The 12049-nt window shown below is 37.4% G+C and overlaps 2 protein-coding genes across 4 annotated transcripts; one reads left to right on the forward strand and one right to left on the reverse strand.

Annotated features, from left to right (window-relative positions):
- Positions 1-336: 336 nt before the first annotated feature.
- On the reverse strand, positions 337-2102 carry LOC107705347 (CD276 antigen). The gene is made up of 4 exons (XM_016508607.1): positions 2063-2102; positions 1539-1883; positions 1132-1401; positions 337-494 (listed from the first exon to the last, which is right to left on the reverse strand). The coding sequence occupies exons 1-4, from the start codon at positions 2100-2102 to the stop codon at positions 337-339; spliced, it is 813 nt and encodes a 270-aa protein (XP_016364093.1).
- Positions 2103-5148: 3046 nt separating this feature from the next.
- LOC107705370 (CD276 antigen-like) lies at positions 5149-8546 on the forward strand. 3 transcript variants are annotated; one of them, XM_016508628.1, is made up of 4 exons: positions 5149-5490; positions 6121-6468; positions 6767-7042; positions 8426-8546. In XM_016508628.1, exons 1-4 carry the CDS (start codon positions 5436-5438, stop codon positions 8542-8544), a joined length of 798 nt encoding a protein of 265 aa, XP_016364114.1. In that variant the 5' UTR covers positions 5149-5435; the 3' UTR covers positions 8545-8546. The 3 variants fall into 3 exon arrangements, with proteins under 3 accessions (XP_016364114.1, XP_016364115.1, XP_016364116.1); XM_016508629.1 differs by having other exon boundaries at positions 8432-8546; XM_016508630.1 differs by lacking the exon at positions 8426-8546 and adding an exon at positions 8086-8122.
- Positions 8547-12049: the final 3503 nt, after the last annotated feature.

Here is a 12049-nt window from a genome sequence, read left to right on the forward strand (position 1 = left end):
AGTAATTACTGCTGTGTTCTAAAGAGCTAAATGTTTTATAAATAGACTTGAAAGTTAAAATAAAATAAATGTAAAAATAAATAAATAAAAATAAACAACAGATATGCTGTGACAATTGTAATTTGTATGATAATGTGAAAAGGGGAAAAGTGATAACTGAAATAAGTAAACCATTTGGGTTCATTAGAGAAAACAAATCAGCATGCCGTGGCAAAGGTACAATAGATCAAGATAAGCATACTTTTGAAAGATTTATACTATATCCACCCTGATACTCACGGCCCACTGCAGCTCAAATACCCCAATATTGCTTTATATATAGAATCTACCTATGGTTCAGTACTGCTTTAAAAATGCTTCCTGAAGCTTCTGGCATTTGGCTAATAAATCTGCTTTTGCTCCTCTCATCATGTGAGCAATAATCCCAATCAAAATGATGCAAAGAATTGAGAGAAATATGAGTGCAATGTTTCCGTCTCCAGCATCTCCTGGAACTAAAACAGACACATCCGTTAGAATGTTAATATCAAGACTGCATTCATTTTAGATTAATTTAGCTTTTTGATTTAATAGTAAATTTACAGGTGCAATTTACTGGTGTTCAAAAAGTTTCACTATATATAATGAGGACATTTCTGAAAAGTGAGGGCATTTTGGACCTCACAAGTCAAACCTGTCAACACACACATACACAAACACACACAATTCCTTAGCTATCTAAATTCTCATTCCTTACCTTCTATGCAGCTAGTTATAAATATTATAACCTAACACTAACCCACACTCTAACCCTACACACCAACCCACGTTTACAATCTAAATGGGGACATTGCATAGACTTCTGTTGTTGTTATACACAGACTATACTGTATATACTATAGAGAAAACTTTCAGAAAAGATGAATCACTGTCTGGTCAACTAATATTTCAATATAGAGAGAAAGGTTATGATCATGATTTTTGGTAGTACTACAGCACATCGTGAGTGCACATTAGCACCTTTTCTTGTTTGCTTTTGGGATCCGAAGGAGTGTTTGGACCAGTGGTCATAACGGATACCAAAACCAATTCCTTTTCTTTATGCAATTCACAAATTTTGAGACACATGAAATTCAGAGTGAAGGTCTTTACCATAGATCACAGGTCTCTCAAGGTTCTGGTTCAGGAGGTGGTTCTTCAGTGTAAATGTGACATTAACTGCTGGCTTCTGGGCCTCATATCTGCTCCTAACTAAATAAAGTCCATCTTCTGTCTGGTCATGGAGCTCCAGGTGATGAATGAGACTCTGGCCATATTCATCCAGCCAGATCACCTCAGGTTTGGGGAATCCCTCTGTCTCAAACTGCACTGTTATTGTGGTGGAGTTCACATGAATGCTCAACCTGGGCTCAGAGTAAAAGGCTGAAGAATACATACATACTGAAACTGGCTGTTCAATAGTGATCAGAGCATGGCTGTTTTGAGAGATTTTAATGCTTAATTTTGCTTCATTATAACATTATAACAAATGACAGTGAGTGTTCACAAATCCTGCATACCTCCATAGTCAAGTTTTATTTTGGCTTTTTCTGCCCCATTGATGTTGTTCACTTTGCACAGGTACCAACCCACATCCTTCAGTCCAACTCCATCTATCCTGAGAGAGGCATTCCCTTTACCAAGCTCTGAAATATACAATGAGGTCCGGTTGTGGTATTCTGGACTTTGATGGTCTAGCTGGTTCTGTTCATAATAGAAGCTGTGCATGACTTGTGAGTCCTCCTGGCGTTGCCACACTATAGTCAGGCTGGAGAGGTCAGGGTGCGGTGTAAAATGACAGCCCAGTACAGCTGGATGACCCCTGACTGCAATCAAGTGATCATTTGGTATGCTTATAAAAGATGCTGAAAGGAGAAGATTAAAAGTTTAACATGAGAAATATTTGCATTTGCAATATTTATAGCTGTTCATCAGCTGTACATGTAATATTACGGACACATAAGAGGTACAAACTTTTATTTTGTATTATATTTAATTATTTTTATTTTTTATTAAATCGTACTTTTAATTACGATCATCTTACCTGCACTACTGGCTAAAATGCAAAATAGGAGTTGAAGCATTTTATTAAACCCAGTAAGAATTTTAAGACATCCTTCTAGTTCTTCTACAAAAACAAAGAAAAAGAGAACGTGCTAGAAGCTTAGTACCCACAATCAAAATAACATCTTTAAGAATACTCCAAAACATTGCTACAAGTGCAATTAGCAACAAAACTGAATGGATCTTTTCCAATTTAATATATAATATACAAGACTGCACCATAAAAGTATCAGTTCCAGTAGCTCAGCTGGCTCTACTAGCAACGTCATGGTCATGTGTTTGTGTCACAAGACAAAAACACCCTGGCAAAATGTAAGCACTGAATGCACTGTAAGTCACTTGAATACATCTGAAAATGGCATGAATGTAAATGTATCAGTGTGTCAAATTTACAGTAGTTACAAGATTACAATTGTAACCTATTCAGTTTTCCCCTCTGATTTAGTATTATTTTGAAGTCATCATGCTATTAAATAAAAATTATAATGGATAATAAAATACTTTTATCAAGAATTAAACAAAATAGTCATTATAAATAACAATGCTCACAGCCATATGATTTCACTTAATTTCATACCTCCACAGCCACACAGATATCCCACAGCGTTGTCTACTGATTTTTACCTGACAAACTATATGGAAACTGGTTTCCACATAGTTATGAAATATGTTCATAATAATTATATATAAATTCTTACGAAAAAACTTTAGCCTTACCATATCTGACAAAGTCGTTTAAAGACTGTTTAAAGTGAAAGACTGCACCTGGACGTGACCCTACTTCTTTTCACATTTCAATTGTTCTGTCCTGGTTCTGCCACTAGAGGTATGGGATTATATCTCTGCCACAATTCTGCACATGAAAGATCATATTTTGAGTAAGCAAAAGTGCGTTTTGCATGCGCACAAACTGAGTTTTGTGGAGAAAATGTTCGTCTCGCAAAGAAGAAAGTATTTTGAGCACACGAAAATCAATTTTGCATTTAAAATAAGTTTTTGGATTTGTGCAGACCTTCTCTTTTGTGCATGCAACGTTTCACTAGCTTGCTCCCTTGATGCCTGCCCTCAGTGACATGATTGTAAAGCGCTTTGTGTGTACAGCAATACACAATAAAGTGCTATATAAATGCATCATTCATTAATTCATTCATTCATTCAACCAATCACAACATTCCTTGCATTACCACGACAGCAGAACAGGAAAAATACAGTGCATGCATAATTATTATGCAAGTTGATATTCATTCAAAACTTATTAAATGCCCATGATAAATATTCAAAACTAATACAATACTAGAAATTGCAAGGTTAATGTATATCCATTGAACAGCAAAATGCTCAGTGGGTCAGCAGGGTCAGTCAAAATTCACATACTGAAGTGTAGTAAAATACTTGAAGACTGTTTTTTTTAAATATAGGCGTTATAGACAGATAAGTTGAGAGTGACTCTTGAAGGACCAGCACCACATCTTCTTGTACCACTGTTTGAAGAATTTATCTTCCAGAATCTGGCAGTAAGTTTTGGGAGTTAATTTTTAGTCCATCTCGAGATTTCATCTGTAGAAGATAACCTGCTTAACCCTTTCACTGGTGAGTTTAAAATATTCTAGCGGTCCCTCCAGAGTGAGTTTTTTTTTAGGCGACCATTATTTTAGAACGTTTCCCGTTATTGTTTTCATGGCGACACGTCATGCTTGTCACGTGACACACTGCGGCCACAATAACACTGTATGACAAATGGATCGCTTTTATTTCGTTTTTCCTTTTTTATTCAAAATTTTCATGAACTTGCTTACCATATCATCAACTACCTGATATTCTGATTCACACATATGTGTAAATGAGTGTGTTTTGTCGTTTAAAAATCGTTCTAAATGATCTTGATCGTGATCTGTAACGTGAGATGGGCGCTGCCATGTTTGTTCGCACTGCAGTTCAGAGAGTCCTGTCAATCGGATTTACCGCACGTAAATTCATCAATTTCTCCCGAAATACATACAAATAATTGGCCGGTGAACTGGGAGAAGAATAGAGTGAACTTTATAGTTACTTACATCATGTGTATCTGATATTAATAAAACTCGTCTGCAAATTATATTTGAATGGATTATTATTGCTGCTTCCATAAACATTTGTGTGTATTTTACGAACTCTAAATGTATTGTTTTACTAGTACTTATATGTATTTAAATGTCTAAAATAAACCTAAAATAAACCTAAAATAAACATTATGTGGTTAAAAACACTGCATAGTTGTGATTATATGACAAGTGCAGCGGCGTCTCAGCGTCAGCCAAAGCGCGAAAACGCAGTTTGAATTTGGCAGTTATGTGACGTCACCGAACGTTCTAAATCCCATATGTGGGACCGTACTCACAGGGGCACGGAAATAAAAATCCCATATGTGGGACCTTACCGCTCAAAGGGTTAATAATTATGCACACCTGAATATAAGGCGTTTTTCACTTCCAGCCTTCATGAACAATTATATATCGGTAATAAGTGATTAAATACAAGATTAATAGTAATTATTAAGATTGATGTTGTTTGGAATTGGTAAAATGTGCTTGGAAAAAAATATAATCAGAATATCAACTTGCATAATAATTATGCATGCACTGTATTCTTCCTCTTCTGCTGTCGAGGTAATGCAAGGAATGTTGTGATTGGTTGTCAAGGCAGCCAACCAGAATTTAGCAGCCTCGTCTCTGATTGGCTGGAATTATGGCATATTGTAATGCTGGGTTGTGTTGAGCAAGCCAGCCGTCAGCATTTAGAGAGCACTAAGGGCGGGCATTAAAGGGGTCCTAGTATGCTCCTTTACAAAGTCTTGATTTTGTTTTGGGGGTGTACTAGAGGGAGCAAGCTAGTGAAACGTTGCACTGCAAAAGAGAAGGTCTGCACACATCCAAAAACTTATTTTAAATGCAAAATTGAAAATTTTGCTCGAAATACTTTTTTCTTTGCGAACATTTTCTCCACAAAACTCAGATTGCGCGCGTGCAAAATGCACTTTTGTGCTCTCAAAATATGATCTTTCGCGTGCAGAATTGTGGCAGAGATCTAACCCCATACTATCCTCTGAGTCTGCTCTGCACGCGACCGCACCACACACGTTTCCAACAAAAGGAAGCAATTTGAACGAGCACTGAGCGGGAAATAAGCTCGTTCTATTCATAAAACCTATTTCCTTAAGCTATCAACATTGAACACCTGGTTTTACCAGCTGCCAGTGTCCGTTGGCAATTTCCCGCTCGACCTGTATGTATCACACCGCAAACAAAGACATAAAGACAGCTGGCTTAATGGCATAGGCTACTCACTTCGCGTTGCAGCCAAAAACGTGTCCATTCATGGGTCTGAATCTCAGAGATGTTTCCTTGTGTTGCGCCTGGATCATCAGTGTTGGTAAGGCGAAACTAGCTTTTAATAATAGGAGCTCCCGATTCTTTTTATATAAAATCTTTTAAAGATTTTTTAAATTTTCCTTTTGTAATTGAAATGTTTTATGTATAACTTATATGATTCATTCTATATGAATATTACAATCATTAACATTAGTAATATTATACAGTTCACTTATTAATGCGTTTTTTTTTTATGTGGTATTGGGTCTTGCCTCAACACATTCACCACCACGTGTTCTTTTGTTAAGAGAGAATGGGGGCTGTTTTGTTTCAATGTCTGTTAACCAAATAAACTTGGATATGTTATTAGCGATTCTATTGTGATATTGTATTTTGCATGTGGATTTTACAGCTTTTTCTAAAATTACCACCAGGGATGTTATGACCATTACTTGTAGTTGATGTACTGCTGTCGTGATGTTTACGATTAACCCTGGAACAAGACTAGAGGAATACATCTTCCACAGTTTTGTAGAAGTTTTAGAAGAAAACCAGATGGATTTTTCAAGACACTAAAATCACAAATCTATATTTATATAGAGAGAAAAAAAATAATGATAGATAATATGTGTTTGAATGAAAAGACTGTTGTTAATGAACACCTGTTAAACTGCCTGATCATATTTTCTAGCCTCTTTTAGGGTGAATGTTCCTGAAAGGTGTTTGCTGGCAATCCGAGGTCGTCCAGCTGTACTGGGCTGTGAGTTCACACCTGATCCTGACCTGTCCAGTCTGGTGGTTACCTGGCAACGTCAGGAGGACTCACGAGTCGTCCACAGTTTCTATTATCAACAGGACAAATTGGACAGACAGAGTCCAGAATATCACAATCGGACCTCATTGTATATTTCTGAGCTTGGTAAAGGAAATGCCTCTCTAAGAATGCATCCAGTTGGACCAAAGGATGCAGGCCGGTACCTGTGTCAAGTGAGCAATGCTAAAGGGACAGGAAAAGCCCTGATAGAACTGGACTATGGAGGTATGTTATAAGCTTAAAATAAACAGAATATTTTTAAAAAGCTTTTTTATATTATTATAGCTTGAACAAGAACATAGTTTAACTTGAAATGATTGTAACTTAATTTATCATATATAGTCTTCCATACAAATATCTGTGGATGGCTCACAAAATAAAGTATCCAACACAGACAGCTTATTCAGTACAGAGTTGTGTAGAATGCCATGTTATTTACTACTGTATTTACTCACTCTGAGTGTGTGTGTGTGTGTGTGTGTGTGTGTGTGTGTGTGTGTGTGCATGAGTATGTGTTTTTCAGCCCTTTATTCAGAGCCCAGGTTCAACATTCATGTGAACTCCACTGCTGTGAGTGTGCAGTTTGAGACCGAGGGTTTCCCCAAACCTGAGGTGATCTGGCTGGGGGAACACAACCAGAACCTCAGCTATCACCTGGAGATCCAAGACCAGACAGAAGATGGACTTTTTTACATAAAAAGCATCTATGAGGTCCAGAAGCCAGTGGTTAATGTCACATTTACACTAAAGAACCACCTCCTGAACCAGAACCTGCAGAGATTGGTGTTCCTCAGCTATGGTAAAGACCTTCTTTCACTCTGAACTAAGTTGTCAGAAGGCATTTACTATGAAATGGGGTCAGCAATGTAAAATGATTATAATTCAAATCTATACACCATGAAAATGGAAGTATAAGAGCCATTGTAATCATGGTTTGTCTATAATGAATGCATGCTGTATAGAATTAGATGTTCAAAGCCTGTGAAAATGACACTGAATATGTGCTATATGACTTAATGGAAAACATGTAAAATTACTTAAAAATAGCTAAACGCAGCTGGAGGTATTACCAAATTTCCCAAACATGTGAGGGACATTGTAAATTCAATTCTGAATACAATTCTGTAAAGTTCTCTGCAGGCACAGATTCTACGTGCCTGTGCGCATGAGGCTATGCTTATAATCATAAGATTAATAGTCCATTGTATGTCAATGGAAAAATATTCTTCTCAGAGGAAAAGAATGTAACAGTATGGTTTTTAACCAGTTTTGCTGGTTAATCCATCCTCATACCACATTACAACTTAAACGGAAAAGCAGGCTTATAGGCTTTCAATTACAAAAAGAAAAGATGATAAAGGAACTGGTGACATAAAAAAAACTAACTGGGATCTGTTGCCTTAATCATTGTAATCTTATAAAGACAACCACACTGTGAGGAGATGAACTGACTAACTTTTTTTTTAACCCATTTCTTTTGTAACCAGGACAAAGGCAGTCATAAAAAGAAGAAATGAAATCATAGAGTAGCCCATAGTGGTTAGCCCAAGCTTCATTTTCTCAACAAACAGCTAGTAATATATAATGTATAATTACAGCTAACACGAGGAAGATGATGCTGGGCTGTGATTTCTTCTAAATATAGTGTTTGGGGAAAAAACCCCATCGGCATCAGGTTACAGTGAATTATTTTTTTTTACACGCAAGTCATACGACTAGATTGGTTTGAAAGCCTAGTTTGTGCAGTAACTGACATTTAGGTTACGTTGTGTCACTAATTTGAATGCAGAGAAAATCAACCAAAAATATAAAAAATGTTACTGAATATTTTTTTTTTTTTAGGACTGAATAAATTATATTCATGAAATGTATTGCTGCCTCTGTGTGAGTGTAGTTTTCACTACTGGATACTATAGAGAATAAAAAAACTATAATCTCACTTGCTAAAGGGTGATTTTATCTGTTCAATACACAAGCTGGTTGTGGCCTGTTTTTGAATTTCCTACATGTCTCTGCATGGTCTTCAATTTTCTTTGGTAGTTTTCAGGTATTAAGATTCTGAAGCTTGATTTCAATTTGAAGTTAAATGATCTAAACCCAGTTTAACAATAGTTATGGCTTGAGGTAGGATTGATGCAAGCTTTGATGTATAGCTTATATCTAACAAATGCATCTTTTTTAGTTTCAGATGAGGATGGAGATGGAAGCACTGCAATCATTATTCTCTCAATACTGAGTGTCATTCTTTTTGCTGTTGTGATGTTTTTACTATTAAGAAAACAAATAAAGCCCTACCTATGATCCTCCAATCTCTTGTCATCACTATGGTCCTTTCTGGCATGTTGAAACATAATTACTCCAAAATAAAACTTCTGGCATTGTTTAGGAGAAAGAAAAAAAGGAGCAGATGCATATTGTTCTAATGTTCAAATGATATAATTATTTACTTGCCATATTGCTGTTTCAAACGTACAGAAAACTGCTGCCGGGTTCTATTTATGACGTGCTGACACATTTTTCAAATGGTTTTCAACGGTTGTTTGATCGCGTCCAGTGTAGGCAGAGCTGTTGTAGACACGGTGTTACTCACCTATTGAGAAGAAACAAAGCAACCTCGGCGTCCGATCGCAGGCCTCCGCTCCTTGAGTTCTCTCCAGCTCTGGAAAGCTGATCCGATATTTACACGGGTCCTACTTCTTGCCTTATCGTTCCGCAGACGTTTTCCTCTTTTGTTTTTTATCCGCCATCTCTATCTTTCTGTCGCTCGGCTCGGCTAATGTCCGTCCCATGCACTGAAAGCTCTCTCCTCCACATCACGAGTAGACACGCCCCTTATTGCTGATTGGCTACAAGTTTGTTTTGCTATTCGGCCCGAATCAGTTTTCTAAAGTGTTTTTGAAAAATCACATACCCTGTCTTTAATTTCTTGGGGAAGTTCATGCAAGCCAAATCTGCTCAGGTTTAGCGCAAATACTGAACTCGTGAGACATCATGACATTATCGAGTAAATTGCAAAACCTAAACAAAACACACCTACAGAGGCGTGCATACGCCACGAGATGAAGTCTGGTTAGACCAACACAGGATTTAGTGCACGTGTGCATTTAGAGTGTGTTCTTTCACTGCATGATTCAGTCTATTAATATGCATTAACAATGATCACATACTTCAAGATAAGGAGGCAGAAAATGTATATATTTATATAAATTCATATAGCTGTTCTGCGTCTCTGAGCAACATGACGTTGTTTCGTTCCTGAATGAATCAACTGTGTAAATGTTTCGGTTCAATCGCAATGACTCACTTAACAGTGACTTGCTGCCACCTACTGGCGGTTTTAATTTCACATTTAAAGTATCTTTTCATTTTTTAAATAATTTCAAATATCAGTATTCAACATTTCATTGTTTAAATATCAAAACATTATTTATGCATTTGTAACTGCAGGTTAAAGTTTAGTAGCCAAATTGGCTGGTGAGTGAAAAAGTTAATTTCAATCCCTGATTAGGATCCTGGTGAATGTAAATGGATAGATGTAACAACTAATTGTGAGTCCTGACAACCTTGTCCTGGTGCTACCTGTATCGACCTTGGGTTAAAGATGTTTTACACCCTGACAGCATGTGTGCCAGTGTTCCCTTTTGACCGCAAAGCTTGCAGTACGGGTCATCCCTCAACCCCCATGTGTGCAGATGAGATGGTGAAGGAAGGGTGTCATACACAGAGTGCAGTAGGAAGGAGATAAATGTAAATGTAAATGTAATTGTTGGCGACTTCAACATGTTAACTTGGTATATATTATGTGTATCTTCTTTACAAATATATGGAGCCTATTTGAATATCAGCAGATTTGTATAGCCAAATGCCTCTGAGTATCCAATACAGACAGCTTATTCAGTAAAGAATTGTGGAGAATTTGAGAGGTTAAATGGACTAAGTTATTGCTGGTGCATCTTTGCTTCACACACAAATTCAGAAAGTGACTTCAGTAACCTCAGACTGAACTCACTGTCTGAATGTGTGTGTTTTTCAGCCCTTTATTCACATGCGGCCCAGGTTCATCATTCATATGAACTCCACTGTGATAGTTCAGTTTGAGACAGAAGGTTTTCTCAAACCTGAGGTGATCTGGCTCGGGGAACACAACCAGAACCTCAGCTATCACCTGGAGCTCCACGACCAGACAGAAGATGGGCTTTTATTACATAAGGAGCAGCTATAAGGCCCAGAAGCTAGTGGTCAATACACTAAAGAACCACCTCCTAAAACAGAACCTTCAGAGACTGGTCTTCCTCAGCTATTGTAAACACATTCTTTCACTCTAAACTACATTCACTACAGAATGGGGTGAGTGGTGATATTAAAACTAAAACCTTTCAAAACAGAAGTGAAAAGTCATAGTAGCCATGAAAATGTATACAATATACATTAATATGTATACAATAAGATATTCAAAGTCACAGTGAAAGTGACACTGAATATGTGCTGCGTTACTAATAGTCCAGGTGATATGTGAAAATAATGTTCACTTTTTTATAAAAGCATGAAACTTGGTACACTTTTATGTTTCGATGGTCAAGGATTACAGTGATACCATATACAACAACATAACTGTTCAGGTTAAGAGTTAATGGTGAAATCAGCAATGTGAGTAGGAAATCATATCACAGCATTTACAAAGGTCCATATTATGGCTATTAATTTTTTTCTTTCTTTGATAATTAACTAATATTTTATTCAATAGTACAATAAAAGATTGTTTTCAAGAATACAATCATTTATTTCAGAGATATAAAAAACAAATCTCAGGTAAGTGTATTTTTCCTTACCTCTCAGGCAGAGTCAGGTAGGCGGTAGTGTGTTTCCAATACATTCTTGTTCTCTCTCAACAATGCTCTAACATCACACGCAGATGACAACGCAATCAGGTAAACAGTTAATCGTGAATTCAGTGACTTTATGAGAAGAATTACAATGAAATCTCAGAAAATGCAGAATGAAATTTCAAACATATTTCATGTCAACTTAATTTACAATCACTTTCTGGGGCCAGAGTTGTCTATTATGTTAGTGTCCACAAGGGGGAAGCCAGAGTCCTGCATGCGGGCGGTTGCGGGTCCAATAACCAAGACTATTTCGACTTGGTTCAGTACACGCTGAGCAATGTAGCCAATCGCGCTGCCACTGATTGGCAGCTGTAGTGGTTATATTAAAGGGAGCGCTCTTTGGTTGCTTTCTGTATTTAATCTATTCACAATTTGAATAAAAGTTTTAATAAATGAGTTTCGTCTACCTCATGTAGGAGATTTAATGCAGGTACGGTTCGGGTCCCAGTTTTTATGTCAAAATGGGTCGGGTATGGGATTAAATTAGTGTTGTTGTCAGATAACGTGTCGGGTGTTCTGTTAATTACTGCGATTGTGGGAAGATCATTTCACCAGCCTAAAGAGTGGAGTGAAGTGGGCCTTTTGGGCTCGTTGAAGACCAGTCGTGCCGCTGCATTCTGAATCATTTGTCGAGGTTTGATTGTGCATGATGGAAGTTCAGCCAGAAGAGCACTACAATAGTCCAGCCTAGAAATGACAAGGGCCTGGACAAGAAGTTGTAGCCCAGGTTGGAAGGGCCTGATCCTCCTGATGTTGTGCAATGCGAACCTGCATGATCGAGCTGTCTTTACAATATGGTCCTTGAAGGTCAGCTGGTCACCAAAGAATAATTTTTGATGAACCTAGCAGGATGATGAAATCATGCTGTAGAGTCGGAGTGGCAGGGAAAACGCGCTGCTCAGGCGTTGCCAGGTTGAGCT

The sequence above is a fragment of the Sinocyclocheilus rhinocerous genome, unplaced genomic scaffold, assembly GCF_001515625.1.
Source record: "Sinocyclocheilus rhinocerous isolate Xijiao unplaced genomic scaffold, SAMN03320098_v1.1 scaffold564, whole genome shotgun sequence".
NCBI lineage: Eukaryota > Metazoa > Chordata > Actinopteri > Cypriniformes > Cyprinidae > Sinocyclocheilus > Sinocyclocheilus rhinocerous.